Source organism: Cetorhinus maximus, chromosome 18, assembly GCF_964194155.1.
Source record: "Cetorhinus maximus chromosome 18, sCetMax3.hap1.1, whole genome shotgun sequence".
Taxonomy (NCBI): Eukaryota; Metazoa; Chordata; class Chondrichthyes; order Lamniformes; family Cetorhinidae; genus Cetorhinus; species Cetorhinus maximus.
This window is the reverse complement of record NC_135896.1, coordinates 75,284,585-75,302,960: the sequence shown is the minus strand read 5'-3', so window position 1 is coordinate 75,302,960 and position 18,376 is coordinate 75,284,585. Positions and strand designations below refer to the sequence as shown.

Genomic DNA, 18,376 nt, shown 5'->3' with positions numbered 1-18,376 from the left:
TCTGAGACAACGAAGGTGGAAACTGTTCAGCCTTTTCTCCTGCCTAGCAAATGTTGTCCAGGTCTCACAATGGTACAGGAGTGTACTGAGGGCATAGGCTTGGCAGATTCACAGTTTGGTGTTCTCAGTCAGGTTGCTGTTGTTCCACATGCTCTTAAATCAGCTTAGACATAACAGCTGAAGCTTTTGCAATGCGAGTGTTGAGTTCAGCATCAAGTGACAGATTGCTGGTGATTTTGGAGCCTGGATATGTGAAACAATCAACAACCTCCAGCATCACATTGTCAATGCTGATTGATGATGGTATTGTGTATGTTCAAATAGCACAGTATGTTCACACACACACAGGTTCTGCATATGTACATGGTGCAAAAAGTATATTCATAAACAGAAAATCTACCTTTAGGTGAATGACAGTTGCTATTAAGGCACAGATGAAATAAGATTGCTGAGGCAGCCTCAGAACAGACTCCCTAGTTAGCAGCATATATCAGTGCTGATAGGAAGTTCTGCAGAGTGTACAAAATTGCATACAAATTTATTTTAGGTGTCACCATGCAGGTAATTGCTGTCAATGCTTTGTTCCTTCCCACATTTCTCAATCCACTTGATTAATGGCAAAGTCAGAATGGCTGGAGTTTGCAATCCAGCCCGAGGGACTGTCGTGTCAGGGAAAAGTGAGGGCCAATGCTTCTGGGGAGTGTGGAAGGAAGGCAGGCTGCGTTCAGTTTTTCCTGCAATTTTTTTTTTCTTTTTCAAATAGTTATCCCATTCTCCTTTTGAAAGTTACTATTGAATCTGCTTCTGGGCAGCACATTACAGATCGCAACAACTCCTCGCACCAAAAAAGATTCTTACTGAATCCTTTTTTTTTTGCCAATTACATGCAAGTTATACTCATATTAAATTCAACTCACCGTCCTGGGCTGTAGCTCAAACCAAATATTCATGTCCAATACAACCCCCCCCCCCCCCGCCCTGCCCATATATATTCTTAAGAAACTAAGAGGCCCTGTTAGGTGCAGCAATCACCCATCCCCGAACCTTAGCAGAAAATAAGGTTGTAGACTTAAATCAGAATCTATACTATAATTGTTCAATTTTCTGAAAAATGGTTAATTTCTGAGACAGATGAAACCCACCTGCCCAGGAATGTGTTTATGTACATGGTTTGCAGGAGTGGTGGTATGGGGGCAAATCTACCACAAAGAATCTCAGATAAATTCCTCCATTAGCTAACGGGAAGTTAGCATTTTTTTAAAACACATGATTGTTGTGACCTGGAATGCACTGTCTGAAAGGGCGGTGGAAACGGATTGAAAAATAAATTCAAAACAGAATTGGATAAATGGTGAAAAGGGAAGTAACAGTTACAGGGCAATGGCGCAAGAGGATGGGAGTGGGACTAATTGGATAGCTCCTTCAAACAGTCGACACGTGTACAATGGGCCGAATGGACTCTTCCTGTGCCATAAGATTCTAAGCAATTATCATCGTAATTATGAAAAATCCGTGCTTAACAATCGGAAATCGCATGTTTGCACACCACAATTTCATCAGTGGGTCGTTAATTACAGAGAAAAATTGGGGCACTCTCCCATTATTTCATCAAGAGGATTGAATTCCCATCAAATCTCATAATTACATTAGGAGCAAGAACAGGCTGGGGGAACACGCATTGCTTTCATTGGGAGTTTCCCAGACTGGTAACACTGGCTGCTGATGTCCCTCAGTAAATATAAACCATCTTATTAAAGCTTGCAAACAATCACAACCTCGCCCTGCTCCCAGCCACTGATAGTGCTGATCATCCTCCACCGCTGTGCCTTTGGAGGGTCACTCTCCAGAGGAGGTTCTATTGTCGGGATAAGACCCATCCCACCCCTACGCCGGCAATTTAATGAATGGCTTTTTTTTCCCCCATCCAGGTGAAAAGAACCAGGTGTCTGTTTCAGCTGCTCCCTCACACCATTCAAGAAAGCAGTTACAAACTTCAATTACAAAGGCGATTGTGTACATTTACGTGAAGTAACACTTGAGGATATCAGCCATCCCCAATACACACACACACAGGCCAACAGCCACAAAAGACAGTAGCAAAAACACTTGCAGGTTTAGATTTTTTAAAGCATCTCTTTCAATTAAATGGGAATCAAGGCGCATATTACCGCCCATGGTATTTTAATATTGAACCCAGCCTGTTTCCCAGCGCATCGCTCAGTGACTGCGTCCTTCTATCTGAATAATAGTCAGTATTAAAAGGATTCTTTCTGAAATGATCGATTGATAAACGTCTCTCTCACTAAAACTGCATTCAAAGAAGCAAATGTGAACGCTACTGGGAGCCTATCATCCCCAAGACCCTACATCACCAGAGACCACTCTGCATTCTTCAATATAAAGAGTCCTTGCAATTGGGAAGCAAATTAATCTTTCTTACCGAAGTAGACGGTTTTGTCGCATTTCGGACATTTGGATGCCATGCTCAGTGATCCTGATGCCCCTCGCTGCTTTCCCTCCTCCTGTCTCACTGAATGATCCGCGCCCTCTGCGCTTTCAGCGATCTCCAGATACCAAACTCCCACCTCCTTCGCCCTCAGTGGCTCCCTGCAGCTACCGTGCCCTTCATCCTCACTCTGTTTGGCTGCTTGCTCCTGTCAATCACTGCAAACTCCCCACCCACCGCCTCCCACTTGTATTCAGACTGAGGGAGAAAAAATGGTCCATTTTGGGAGGCGCTGGATTAAAGCGGCAGATATCACCCAGAGCGGAGATGTTTACATATCCTCATAGATCACTCATGTCATACAGGGCACTGCCACCTAATGGCTAAATGCCCTGGGTGGTGATGACAGGCAGTGGAGTAAGATGGACTGATCTCGCATCTCACGCCAGACTGTGCAAAGAGGTAGAAATAATTTGCATTACTCTAGCGCCTGTCACATTCTCTGGACATTCCAAATGGCTTCAACGGCCAATGAAGCACGATTGGATTGAGTCACTGTTTTAGTGTAGAAAATGGAGCAGCCAATTTTTTGCACAGCAAGCTCCCACATCAGCAAAGTGATAATGACCAGATAATCAGATTTAGAGACCTGATGTGGACTGAGGGATAAATATTAGGCAGAACACCCTTGCTCTTTTTTGAATAGTGGTGTGGGAACATTTACTTCCGGTTATTGGTTTTATTTCATTAAATACATCTGGAATAAAAGATTAGTCTGAGTAATGGTGACCATGAAATGACCAGGCTGTCTTAAAAGCCCACCTGATTCACTAATGTCCTTTTGGAAAGGAGATTTGCTGGCCTTAGCTCGTTTGGACTATGTGTGACTCCAGACCCCCAGCAATGTGATTGACTCTTAACTGCCCTCTGAAGTGGCCCAGCAAGCCACTCAGTTTTATGAAACTGCTGTAAAAAAGCCTATTAAGAATAAAACTGGATGGGCCACAAGGCATTGTTCAAGGCATCAAATACAACAAAAGCACACCTAGCCCAGTCACCCCTGCAAAGTTCTCCACAGTAACACCTAGGCATCTTGTGACAAAATTGGGAGAACTATCCCTCAGACTAGTCAAGTAACAATAACACAAAGTCCACCTCAAAGGAGTACTGCTAGACGGAATACTTACCTAACTCAGGATGTTTGGTAAGTGAGGGAATTGAGTGCAGGAAGGGAGGAGGCGCTGCTCTGGTCTTTTGCAGAACAAGGAGTGATCCGAGAGAGGAAAGAGACAGTGAGACCTGACAGCTGAAGTCCAGAGGCATTAACTAGGTGAGCAGGCAGGTGAGTTTTAAGGTTTCTTTTTTCCTCTAAACTGGGGCAGTAGCTTAAGCAAGTACCAGGGAAATATTAGTACTGTATTAAATTTAGATCTTAACTAGTTAAACTACTTGTTGTAACTACGAATAATCGGTGAGTGACATTTCTTAGCTTGAAACCCTAATCAATTGAAATGGAGATGGCAGGGGTAAGCGATGTGTTGTAAATGTAGCATATGGGGGCTAATGGACTCCAGTGTGATCCACAGCAACCACATCTGCAGTAAGTATCCACAGCTTGACGAACTTCAGCTTAGAGTTGTTGAGCTGGAGGCTGAGCTTCAGATACTCTGATGCATCAGGATGAGGGAAAGTTAACTGGACACTTGGTTCTAGGAGGCAGCCTTAGGCTAGGTATTTCAAATTTAGTTCAGGGACAGGAGGGTGTGACTATGAGTGAAATGGGTATGTGGGTCCAGAAGGTAGCACTGAAGGAGCTGCAGCCCTTGCACTTGTCCAACAGCTTTGAAGTTCTTGCAGCTTGTGAGAATGAGAGAGGGACTGCAGGGCTGATGAGCAAACTGACCATGGCACCATGATGTAGGTAACCATTCAAGTGGGGGCAGCAAAAAGGAACATAGTAGTAGTAACAGACAGTATAGTTAGAATGTTAGATACTGTTCTCTGCAGCCTAGTGTGTGTGTCTCAAAGGCTGCATCGCCTCCCAGTGCCAGGGTTAAGGACACCTCCTCAGGGCTAGAGAGAAACTTGGAGTTGGAGGGGAAGGATCTAGTTGTTGTGGTCCAATGACATAGGTAGGACTAGGAAAAGAGGTTCTGCTGAGGGAGCATAGCAGCTAGGGGCTAAATTAAAAAGGAGAACCACAAAGGTGGATCATTGTAACCTCTGGATTACTACCTGAGTCATGAGCAAAGTAGCATGATTTAAATAAAATCAGAGAGTTGAATGCATGGCTCAAAGATTGGTGTGGGAGAAATAGGTTTCGATTCATGAAGCACTGACACCGATGCTGGAGAAGAGAGAGCTGTATCATTGGGACGGCCTTCACTTGAACTCCCTGGGACCAGTGTCCTGGAGAATTCTATAACTGGAGTTGTAGTGTGTGTGTGTGTGTGTGTGTGAGTGTGAGTGCGCTCTAACATGACAGGCGATTTAGAAGGTTAACAAGAAACGAAAAGCAACATTGCAGGGTTGCGATACGGCAAATGACAGGAAAGGACAGAACATAGAAACATAAGAGGTCACCAGCATTTTCGGGTCAGCATTGGGAAAAATGGTGAAAATACAGAATTAAAGGCTGTTTATGTGAATGCACACAGCATTTGAAACCAGATGAGTGAATTGATAGCATATCTTGAAATGAGTGGATATGATATGATAGCCATTAGAGACATAGGGCAGGATTTTCCCCCCATCGGGGGGGAAGCTGAAGTGTGGGCGCACCTCTGATCGGCCACCATTTTACGTGGGCGGACCAATTAAGGCCCGTCCAGTGTGACATCCACACAGAAGCGCTGTGCGCTCCCTGTGCAGGTGGGGGCAAATCCCTAAACCCGGGAGTGTGCTCTTTCGTGCACGTGTGAGCTAAGTGTGTGAGCATGTGAGGCTAAGTGTGTGAGCATGTGAGGCTAAGTGCTGCCTCAGGGAGATCGGTTCTACAATAAAAAATATTAAAAATAGAAAGAAAAATCCCTGACATGTCCCCTCATGTGACACTGTCACATGAGTTGGGACATGTCTATAACTTTTTAAAAACTTTAATTAATTTTTTTAAAACCTACATGAAACCTCATCCCACCCATGGATGAGGCTTCATGCTTTTTCTGAAGCCCGTCAGGGCTCCTGGCCTGCCCGCCAACCTTAAGGTTGAACGGGCAGGTCCACTAATTACTTTAATGACTCTGTCAATGGCCTCAATTGGCCATTGACAGGTCGGCGGGCGCGCAGCTGATTTTGCTGCGCCCCTGCCTACCTGAAAATTTAAATGGGGTGGGATGACATCGGGAGTTCCCCCCGACATCACCACACGTCATTTTATGCATCGGCGAGCGGGCTCCGCCCCCCCACTCGCTAACGGGAAAATCCTACCCATAGGTTCAAGGTGACCAAAGCTGCCAAAGCTAGGAACAGAATATTTAAGGATACTTGACATTCTGAAAATATAGAAAGAAAGGAAAAAGAGGTGGGTAACTCTATTAATTAAGGGTGAGATCAGCACAAAAGTGAGAAATGGTCTTGGCTCAGAGAACCAAGAGTTAGAATCAGAATGGGTGGAGATAAGAACTAGCAAGGGAATGAAGTCACTTTTGGGTGTAGTTTATAGGTCCTCTAACAATAGCTATACTGTAGGAGAGAGTATAAATCAAGAAATAATGGGGGCTTATAAGAAAGGTATTGCAATAATCAAGGATAATTTTAATCTTCATATAGATTAGACAACTCAAATTGGCAAAGATAGCTGTGAGGATGAATTCATAGAATGTGTTCAGGGCAATTTCTTAGAATAATACCTTCTGGAACCCAACAGGGAACCAGCTATTTTAGACCTGGTAATATGTAATTAGTCAGGATTAATTAATTATCTCATAGTAAAATATCCACTAGGCAAGAGTGATCATAAGAACATGACAGCAGAAGTAGGCAATTTGGCCCCTCGAGCCTGTTCCACCATTCAATAAGATCATGGCCGATCTGCTTGTGTTTCAAATTCCACATTCCCATCTACCCTTGATAACCTTTTATTATTCCTTTGCCTAACAAAATTCTATCCACCTTCACCTTAAAAACATGCAATGACCTGCCTCTACTGCCTTCTGGACAGAGAGTTCCAAAGTTGCACAACTGTCTGAGAGGAAAAAAATTCTCCACATCTCTGTCCTAAAAGGGTGACCCTTAATTTTAAAACAGTGCCCCCTAGTTCTGGACTCACCCACAAGAAGAAACATCCTTTCCATGTCCACCTTGTCAAGACTGTTCAGGATCTTATATACTTAATCAAATCACCCCTCACTCTTCTAAACTCCAGTGCAAACAAGCCCAGTCTGTCCAATCTTTCCTCATAAGACAACCTGCTCATTCCAGGTATCAATCTAATAAACCTCCTCTGAACCATGTCCAATGCATTAACATCCTTCCTTAAATAAGGAGACCAAAACTGCATAGAGCATTTGAGATGCGGTCTCACCAATGCCCTGTATAACTGAGGGATAACATCCTTACTTTTATGTTCAATTCCTCTCATAATAAAGGATAGCATTCCATTAGTCTTCTTAATTACTTGTAGTACCTGTATACTAACTTCTTGCGATTCTAGAACACCTAGAAACCTCTGCACCTCGGAATTCTGCAGTCATTCTCCATTTAAGTAATACTCTACTTTTTTATTCTTCCTGCCAAAGTGAACAACTTCACACTTTCCCAAATTACACTCCATTTGCCAGCTCTTTGCCCACTCACTCAACTTATCTATATCCATCTGCAAATTCCTTATGTCCTCTTCACAACATACTTTCCTACCTACCTTTGTGTCATCTGCAAATTTAGCTATCATGCCATCGCTCCTCTCATCTAAGTCATTGATGTAAATTGTAAAATGTTGAGGCCCCAGCGCAGACACCTGCGGGACTCCACTTGTCACATCCCACCAATAAGAAAAAGACCCATTCATGTATACTCGTGGCTTTCTGCCAGCCAGCTAGCCAGCCACCCAATCTTCTATCCAAGCTAATATGTTACCCCCTACACCATGAGCTTTTATTTTCTTCAATAACCTTTGCTATGGCACCTTATCAAATGCCTTCTGGAAATCCAAGTACAGTATGTCTACCTTTATCCACAGAGCATGTTACTCCTTCAAAAAACTTCAATAAATTGGTTAAACATGATTTTCCTTTCACAAAACCATGCTGAATCTTCCCAATTACCTTGAGTTTTTCTAAGTGCCCAGCTATAACTTCCTTAGTGATCAATTCTAATAACTTCCCCAGGACACACATCAAGCTAAATGGCCTATAGTTTCTTGTTTTCTGCCTCCCTCCCTTCTTGGATAGAGGAGTTATATTTGCTACTTTCAAGTCTGATAGAACCTTTCCAGAATTTAGCAAATTTTGGAAAATTTACACTAGCGCATCTACTACCTCATTAGCTACCTCTTTTAAGACCCTAGGATGTAGTCCATCGAAACCTGGAGACTTGTTAGCCTGCAGCTCCATCAGTTTCTCAGTACCGCTTTCCTAGTGATCGTGATTTCACCAAGTTCCTCTCTCCCCTTCACCTCCTGATTTACAGCTATTACTGGAATGTTTTTTGTATTCTCTATGGTGAACACAGAAAAAAGAAATTTGATCATTTCATCCGCCACTTCCTTATTATCTACTAATAACTCCCCACTATCACTCTCTAGAGGACCAACATTCACTTTACCTACTCCTTTGCTTTTTAAATACCTGTAGAAACTCATGCTATCCATTTTTACATTTCTAGCTAACATGATAGAGTTTGACATTCAATTTGAGGGTGAGAAACTTGAGTCTGAAACTAGTGTCTTGAACTTAAATAAAAGCAATTACAAAGATATGAAGACAGAATTGACTATTGTGGACTGGGAAAATAGGTTAAAATGTAAGACGGTAGAGAAGCAGTGGCAGATATTTAAGGAGATATTTCATAACTCTCAACAAAAATACATTCCATTGGGAAAGAAAGACCATTATGAGAAGGATGTTCCAACCGTGACTAACAAAGGAAGTTGAGGGTGGTATCAACTTAAAAGTAAAGGTGTACAATGCTGTGAAGATTAGTGATAGGCTAGAAAATCTGGAAAATTTTAAAAAGCAGCAAAGGATGACTAAAAAAAATAAAGAGGGAGAAAAAATTAAAATATGAGTATAAACTAGCAAGAAATATAAAAACTGACGGTAAGAGATTCTACAAGAATATAAAGAGGAAAAAAATAGCTCAAGTGAGCATTGTTCCCTTAAGGGATGAGACTGGGAGTTGATAATAGAAAATAAGAAAATGGCTTTGGACAAGTATTTTCCATCTGTCTTCGGGGTGGAAGACACAAAAAGCATCCCAGTTATAATAGGAGAAAAATCAAGGGAGTAAGAGAGAGAGAGAGAGAGAGGAACTTAGAGAACAAGATAAAAAATACCGCTAGGAAAATAATGGGACTAAAGGCTGACAAGTCCCTGGAACTGATGGCCTGCATCCTAGGGTCTTAAAAAGAAGTGGCTGCAGATATAGTGGATGCACTGGTTGCAATCTTCCAAAATTTCCTACATTCTGAAAAGGCCCCAGTGGATTATAAAACCACAAATACAATACTCCTATTCAAAAAAGGAAAGAGACAGAAAGCAGGAAACTATAGGCCAGTTAGCCTAACATTATGAAAATACTGGAATCCATAACTGAGGAAGGAGTAGTAAAACATTTAGGAAATCATAATACAATCCAGCAGCATCAACATGGTTTTATGAAAGGGAAATCATGTTTGACAAATTTAATACAGTCCTTTAAGGATATAACCAGCAGGATAGTTGAAAAGGAACCAGTAGATGTAGGCCAGAATTTCACGTTAGTTTCAGGTGCCCAGCCGACCTGGAAGAATGATGATGTCAGGCACACGTCCCGATGTCATCACGCACGTGTGCGATCCTGTGGTTGCCAGGCGCTCGTGGGAGTCGGCAACGTGCCTGTCGACAACTAATCAGCCACTTAAGGCAATTAAAAAGGGCAATTGACTGGAAATTTATGCTGCCCGTGCGATTTTTCAGTCAGTGCACGGCCAATACAGGCAGATGGCCATCCTGTTTTTTCGCTTTTCTCATCCAAGAGCAGGATAAAAGGGGACAGGAACATTGGCTGGCAGCCAATTGTCAGGAGTTCAGGTGAGAGATTGCTGTGGCTTTATTGCTGAGATTTCAAATCTTTTCCTCTGGTTTCTTCTGAAGCATTTGCTTTGTTAGCCTTGTTCTGAGGACTCTCGTTTTGTCATCTCTGTTGGAGCATTTCTGCCCAGTGCAGCCTTCAGTACATGGGGCAGTGCCATCTGCATCTCAGTAGATGGGGATTGTGTACTCCACCGACGGCACCTCATTTGAGGAGGAAGGAAGGCAGAAAGGAGAGGAGGTCAGGTGTCCGCAGGCGGTGTCGCAGGGAGAGACCTGTTGGAGGAGAAGCGCAGTGGGTGCTGGGCCAGCAGGGACAGCAAGGTGGACGGGACCAGAGAAGATGTCACTATCCTGCTGCCAGGCAACGATCCAGCCATCTCAACATGCCGCAGGAGGCTCCACCTCTCTAGGGACACTGTAACATCATTATGCCAGAAGATTGGGCTGGAGGTCACCACCAACTGTGTGGGTGGCCAACCAATGTCAGAAGCTCTGAAGGTCACAGCAGCCTTCAATTTTTATGCATCCAGGTCTTTCCAGGGGTTAGAGTGGGGGATCTGTGTGGAGTGTCCCAATCAGCTGTCCACAGGTGTGTCATGCTCATAATTGACACTCTGTTCAGACATTACCGGATGGACCAAGCCAGCCAGGCTGAACAAGCCAGAGGCTTCGCAGCCATTTCTGGGTTCCCCTGCATCCAGGGTGCCATCGACTGCACTCATGTGACCATCAAGGCGCAAGTAGGTGAGCCAGGTGCCTTTGTGAATATAAGGGGTTTCCACTCCATGAACGTGCAGATATTGTGTGGCCACAAGACCCAGGTTCTGTAAGTCTGTGCAAGGTACCCTGGCAGCTCCCATGATGCATACATCCTGCGACACTCCCAGGCGCCAAGGCTGTTCATCTCTCCAGCTCGGCTGGATGGATGGCTGCTGGGTGACAAAGGGTATCCATTGAAAAGGTGGCTCATGATGCCACTCTGGCACCCTAGGACTGGGGCAGAAGAAAGGTACAATCGGAGTCATGCCTCCACAAGGGCGGTGGTTGAAAGGACAACCGGGCTACTGAAGATGAGTTCTGCTGCCTGGACCATTTCGGCGATTCCCCACAATACCCTCCAGAGTGACTGACACTTATTGTCATTGTCTGCTGCGCTCTGCACAATCTGGCACTGGCGAGGGGGACCCACTTGAGGATGAGGATACTGAGGCAGCTCCACACGCCTCAGAGGAAGACTCTACAGATGGATCTGATGAGGAGCCTGGGCTGGTACAGGGTGAGGAAATGGAGGCAGACTTGATGAACCTTCAGGGAGGCAGGGACAGGAGGAAGGCCTTGATTCAACACTCATTCAGCTCGGCAGCCAAGGCTTGGCTTCCATCTCAGCGCAAGGGCTCCGCCTCCGTCACACACATTTCTGAGAAGCCAATGCCACCTCACAGCCTATGTGACAAAGTTTGCTGCCCCTGCCGTCCGTCATAAGGACCTGGTGAGACCTGCACCGATGGAAAACATGAGGGACACTCAGGGCATTGAAGCAAAATCTTGTTTTATATCTTTACCGTAGTTGCAAACAAGGAACAAAACAAAGTATGGTTTCCAAAGTCACACAAAAACAATACATAGCGCTGATGAAATAATGCCTTAAAATTTCGCTTACAAGTGTTGTGTCTTGGTGCCCCCCCTACACACCCACCTCGCTGGCAGCAGCATTGGAGGCAGATTGCTGACTCTGCTGTCCTGTCAGCCCTGATGACCTTGGCGGTTGTCCTCTGGCCAGTGAGGCCTGCGCAGGCTCTGTCTGGGAGGGTGCAACCAGCTACATGGCTGGGCACTCCTTAGTCGTCGCGGCCTCAGAAGATGCCACGGTCACTGGTAGAGGGGCGGAGGAGCTGCTGCCCTCGTCCGGAGCGCTGTGAGAGGAGCCCACAGAGACGACAGGTAGCTCATCCGTCAACATGAGGTATTTCTGAACCCCTAAGGTTACAGCCAGTGTGAAGGCTTGCAGGTCCAAGCGCAGCCCCAGGAACCCCTGATTCTGTTCCTGGAGCTGCCTCCCCATGAGACTTGCCACTCTCTCAATGTGGGTGGCTGTGCGCTTGGCAATGAAGGTCAATGCAGTGCTCAGGCTCTGCCTGGACTCTTCCATAACAGATACCATGGAATGCAGACGCTCAGGGATCACTGCCAGATCTTCCCGCGCATCCCACTGGACATCCAGCATTCTGCCAGCTGATAGACGGCTCCAGAGGCTCGTCAACTGCCTGAGACTCAGCATGGTCCTGGTCTGCAACAGTCCTCCGATTGCCAGTGCACTGGGCACTCTCTGCCTTAGGCAGCTCCTCATGTGACTATGATATGCCCTCACCACAGTGCACTCCTAATGGAGGCGACGTGCTCTAGCGCACCGGCGCGCTCTAGCCCACCGACGCGCTCTAGCCCACCGACGCGCTCTAGCCCACCGACGCGCTCTAGCCCACCGACGCGCTCTAGCCCACCGACGCGCTCTAGCCCACCGACGCGCTCTAGCCCACCGACGTGCTCTAGCCCATCAACATGCCTGCATCTATGCTGGTGCTTTGTGCAGAGAGTGGATGTTGTCAATATGGCGGTCACCTTGTTAAAGACAATTGCTAGTTAAACAAGTGATGGGCATTGATTATCCCATCTAAATAGAATAAAAAGTTACAGCTGGAACACTTTGTGTGGAAGCTGCTTGGAAGTCAGTAGCACTGAGGAGTTGTCTTGAAAATAAACCAGCTTGAACCAAAAAGACCAGCCTGGATTAATTCTTTGACCACAACCTCTTATTGTGAGTAACATGGTAGCAGAGGATGAACTTTAAGCTTTGCTGATTGATCACTGTATATGAAGCTTTCTGTCTCAGTCCTCTCAGGGATAAGAAGTGTACTGTTGCTAACAATTTAAGTTACGGAATGGTGGAAGGACAGTGCAAAATCACAAGCTTTGACCATCCACCAATTGTTTCTGACTCTGAACCTTATCAGCAATGGAAGGCTGAAGTTGAAGTGTGGACCCGGGTTATTGCTATACCCCAGAAGAAGCAAGGTATGGCTTTGGTGTTATCATTACCAGCCAAAAGTAAGATAAGGAGTAAAGTATTTTCAGAGTGGAAAGTAGATGATTTGGATCATGAAGAGGGATTAAACCGTCTGATACAGTTTTTGGATAAGTCCTACAAAAAGGATGAGTTATTGGAAGTGTATGAAGCTTGGATGATCTTTGATAGGTTTAGGAACTCAGATGATCAGTCCATGGATTTTGATAAATGGTACAGGAGACTACAGCGATTTGAACTTGAAATTCCAGAATCGGTATTGGCATTTAAATTGCTGGACTGTGCTCACATTTCCCATGTCGATAGTCTTTTAGTACTAACAAGGGTTCAGTTCCAGGGGACAGAACGTCTCTTAGATCAAATGGCTGCTGCCCTAAAAAAATTTCTGGAGAAACCGTTGTTCTCTGCCACTTTTTTAGCAAATGCGAACAATGATGCTGTAAAACAAAGGATAGAGGATTCAATGGTGACCGAATTTCACGGTCGACCAAATATTAGACGAAGATTCCAGGATTCATCTGAAACTGAAAATGATGATGGTGACTGCCATGATGGAATTGTATTGATCACTGAGAGTTTGAATCCGGTGATGAGTATCTTGATGGTTGATTCCTTCAGCTGTGCAGTTCTGGACAGTGGTTGCACTTCTACGGTGTGTAGCATGGACTGGCTTGACTGCGATCTGGAATCTCTCTATGTGGCAGACCAGCGGAAGGTCAAGGAGTATGAAAGCTCTACCTGCTTCAGGTTCGGAGATGGCAATACATTAACATCCTCCAAATGGGTGGTGCTCCCTTGTAAGATAGCAGGGATCAATCTGTTTATCAGTACTGATGTGGTTTCTAGCGAGATACTGCTATTGTTGAGTCGATTTGCAATGAAAAAAGCTCAGATGACGCTAGATATGAAGAATGATAGAGCAGTCGTGTTTGGAAAAAATGTGGATCTCCATTTTACTCGGTCAGGCCATTACTGCTTGCCACTAAGGAAGCCAGAGATTTCTCATCAAAAAGTTAATGAAGCTTTGTTAACTGCTGAGAATAAGAATTTGTTGGACAGAAAGAAGATCATTTGGAAATTACATAGACAGTTTGCACATTCAGCACCACAGAAACTGAAGACTCTGCTTCGAGATGCGGGAGTGGTCGATAAAGGATATGATGATCTTATTGAACGAGTTACTGCTCAGTGTGAAATCCACCTTAAATGTCACAAGACATCACCGTGACCTGTTGTGAGCTTGCCACTAGCCAGGGAGTTTAACGATGCAGTGGCAATGGGCTTGAAAGTTTGGGACAAGGGTAGGGGTATTTTTTTACTACACTTCATAGATATGGCAACCAGATTTAGCCTATCTACTGTGATACATAGTAAAGACAAAAGGACCATTGTCAATAAGGTCATGGCGAAATGGGTAGGAACACCAACGAAGTTCCTCACAGATAACTGTGGGGAATTCGCCAATGAGGAATTTCGAGATATGTGTGAAAATTTAAACATCATAGTTATGCACACTGCAGCTGAGAGCCTGTTTGGTCATGGTCTTTGTGAAAAAAACCATGCAGTAATAGATGACATGTTACCTAAAATATTAGCTGATCAACCAGGTTGTAAACTGCAAACGGCACTAGCATGGGCGGTGCACACACCAAGAACTCTCTCTGCAAATGGTTGCAGGGTACAGTCCGTATCAGTTGGTGTATGGAAGAAATCCGAAGTTATCTTCGGTGTTGTCAGATGCTCCCCCTGCTCTCGAAGGGACTAGTATTAGCTCCACTTTTTCTACTCATCTGAACGCTTTGCATGTGGGCAGAAAAGCTTTAATTAAAGCTGAGGTTTCGGAGAAAATTCGGCAGGCCCTACGGCGCCGCATAAATTCATCGGGAATGCAGTTTAGACAAGGAGACATGGTATATTATAAAAGGGAAGGCCGGGAAGAGTGGAAAGGACCTGGCAAGTTTATAGGGAGTGATGGGAAAGTAGTGATTGTGCAACACAGTAATCAAACTGTTAGGGTACATTCTTCACAGTTAATTGGTACTGACTATACCTTTACAGGTTCTGAACAGGACATAGAATGTGAGGAGGCACCATGTACTTCACATACACTGGGTATTTATGAGGAGCAGACGACAGCAGGTACAGGGTTGATTGACTATGAACAAAGTAACACTGAGGTACAGGATAAGGCTATTTGTCCAAAAGGGCAATTACCCAAAGTAGGAACAAAGGTAACATACATGCCAGAAGGGGCCAGTGTGTGGAGGGATGCCACCATCCTAGAGAGAGCAGGAAAGGCCACTGGTAAATACAAACATTGGCTAAATGTGCAGGATGCAGGACAGGAGACAAGACCTATCGATTGGCAAACCGAAGTAAAGATGTGGAAACCCAGAAAGTGCAATATGAGTTCTAACAGTGGACCAGAAAGGAGTCGTGGCCCTAGAAAAAGATCACAGACTTGCGAACAGGGTTCTCCTGTGCAAGCAGAAAGATCATATAGTAATAGTCTAGAAAGGGAGACAAATGTGAGTAGAGGCTGTAGCTTAACAAGAATGAGAACTAGAGAGAAAGCTAGGAATCTCAATAGGTGTAAAAGTCCTTATGCCAGAGATTCTAGTAGCTGCTAATAAATTGGAAAATAAGCTGATAAAGGAAGCCAAACGGAAAGAGTTAGAAAGTTGGAAGGAATTTGGGGTATATTCTGAAATACCTGACAGAGAACAGCCAGCTTTATCTCACAGTTGGACCTGTACAGAAAAGGTACTCCCAGATGGCACATATAAGGCCAGAGCGAGATTAGTGACCCGAGGCTTTGAAGAGAGCCAAGGAGATCAGGGTGTCAGAGTGGACTCGCCTACTGCGGGGAAAGTGATTTTGAAGTTTTTTTTAAAGCTATTTTGTCATCCTATTCCTGGGAGTGCAAATCGATTGATATAAAGGCTACATTTTTACAGGGGGAGAAGTTTCAAAGGGAAGTTTTTTTGAAACCACCCAAAGAAGCTGGGGATGTAGAAGGAAAGCTATGGAATTTGAATAAGTGTGTTTATGGGTTGAATGATGCATCAAGAGTTTGGTATTTTTCTGTGAGGTTTGTCCCGTTGAAAATAGGTTGCATTCAGTTAAAGGCAGACCCCGGGATGTTCCACTGGTATCATAAGGAGAAACTAACTGGAATCTTTATCATGCATGTTGATGATTTCCTGTGGGGACGATCTGTAGAATTTGAACAATGGGTAATCGAGACGATAAAGAAGGAATTCCAGGTCGGAAGCCAGGCTTCTGGGACCTTTAAATACATAAGTTTAGACATCAAGAAGAGCAAGTTAGGAGTGACACTGAATCAACAATCTTTCTAGAAAATGTTAATCACATCCCAATAATCTGTGGTAGAACCTCACAAAAAGAGGATCCTGCTACCAAGGACGAAACGGAGCAGTTAAGAAGTTTGACTGGGCAGTTGAACTGGTTGTACACTTAGGCTAGGCCTGACGCTAGTTACAATGTGTTGGAGCTGAGTACCATGATGAAACATGCGACAGATGAGCAAGTTCTGAGAGCAAATAAAACACTTAAAAAATTAAATTCTGAGAAGTGTGTGCTCAAGTTTCCAGTTTTGGGTGATCCAGAAGATATGAGTTTGGTCATTTTTAATGATGCTCCACATGCCAATCTTCCAGATGGGTACGGGTACTCTAGCACAGCAGGGTTTATCATATTCTTGGTGGGAATGATAAATATTGCCCGCTGGCTTGGGAGGCCAAGAAAATAAAAAGGGTAGTGAAAACCACCTTAGCTGCTGAAACACTGGCATTAGTAGAAGCGATAGATATGGGGGTTTACTTATCCAATATACTGACAGAAATATTATATAAGGGGCAATGTGGGAAAAGTTTGCCCATAGAATGTTATATTGATAACCGGTCTCTGGGACAACATTCATTCCACGAAAAGCGTCACTGAAAAAAGGCTAAGAATAGACCTAGGGCAGAAATTGCCCCCCATCAAGGGTTGTGCGGGGGAGGCCACAAACCCGATCGGCACCCCCGATCAAAGCTGCGCCGCCCTTTTCCGTGGGTGGGCCAGTTAAGGCCCGCCCAGCGTGATGCACACCTGGGAGCGCAGCGCGCGCCCTGTGTGGGCAGGAGGGAGGGGGGGGGTTGGATTCCCTGAGCCGGGACCTGCGCTCTTTCGCGCAGAAATGTCCCTGAGGCAGATTACTTTCACTTCTGAAACGTTGGAGAAAGGTAAAAAAAAAATTTAAGGACATGTCCCCTCATGTGAAACTGTCACATGAGCTGGGACATGTCCATTAATTTTTCAAAAGTTTTTATTTAATTAATAAACCCTTCATGAAACCTCATCACGCCCGTGGATGAGGTTCCATGGAAATTGCAAAGGCCGCCTAGACTCTTTGCCTCCCGCCAACCTTAAGATTAGACGGGCAGCATTCTTAACAACCTTAATTACTTTCTTAATGGCCTTAATAGGCCCTTGACAGTTTGGCAGGCGCGCAGCCGACTCAGGTGCGCGCCCGCCAAACTGACAATCTAAATGACGCAAAGTGATGTTGGGACGCCCGCCCAACGTCACCATGCATCATTTTACACATTGGTGAGTGGGCCCCACCCCCGCTCACCGACCCGAAAATTCTTCCCCTAGCCAGCATAAAAGAAATGATAGAGAGAAGAAAGATGTCTAAGATAAAATGGGTTAGCACAAGTCACTAACTATCAGACTGTTTTACGAAAAGAAGTGCCTGTTCTAAGAAATTATTAGATGTATTGGAAGAGGGGTGTCTTATTTTATAATAATACAATGAAAAAAAAACATATATATATATATATATAAAAAAAAATTCTTTCCAGTTATCAACAGTCACAGATTGCAACTCTTTCGAGTACAATCACAGTTCTTGGTTTCCGGGAGTGGGACATGAACCCACAACCCTCTGATTCAAAGGTGAGGGTGCTATGAACTGAGCCACAGCTGACACCTCTCTAAAGACAATTGCTAGGTAAACAGGTGATGGACATTGATTATCCCATCTAAATAGAATAAAAAGATACAGCTGGAACATTTTGGGTGGAAGCTACTTGGAAGTCAGTAGCACTGAGGAGTTGTCTTGAAAATAAACCAAATGAACCAAAAAGACCAGCCTGGATTAATTCTTCCACCACAACCTCTTATTGTGAAGCAGATGCGTTGCTCGGTGGTTCCTCTTCAGGTGTCAAATGGGGGCCCTCGGGGTCAGTCACACATTGTGAGCATGACGCTCCTGAGGGAAAAACAGAATATGTCAGCTAAGAACATCATCACTAAGTGTCTATGCAAAGCACAACAGTTGCATGTCAAAACAGGTAGGGGTGCGTGTGTGCGTGCGTGTGTCCGTGCGTGCGTGTCCATGCAATAGGTGCTCTGGATTCTAACTTCCCTGCCCGTCTTGCACATTCCTACAGTCTCTCATCATCCTCCTAAACCCCTGCCTCTCTGCGACCTGTGTACCATGCTCCTTACTCGCATTCCATGTCCAGGTAGACAGGATCAGGATGTTGGGCACCCGACCACCCATTCATGTGCGCTCTAGCACATTAGGGCTTCTCGTCCCCTGAACCTAAACAA

General features: G+C 44.7%; 1 protein-coding gene across 1 annotated transcript in view; it reads right to left on the bottom strand.

Annotated features, from left to right (window-relative positions):
• The window catches only part of LOC144693250 (cysteine-rich protein 2-like), a 76,158-nt gene extending 73,362 nt beyond the window's left edge, over positions 1 to 2,796 (bottom strand). Inside the window, exon 1 of the mRNA XM_078562919.1 lies at positions 2,441 to 2,796. Within this exon, the coding sequence (XP_078419045.1) occupies positions 2,441 to 2,483 (43 nt within the window). The 5' untranslated portion in view covers positions 2,484 to 2,796. The remainder of the gene's footprint in view (positions 1 to 2,440) is intronic.
• Between the last annotated feature and the right edge of the window lie 15,580 nt (positions 2,797 to 18,376).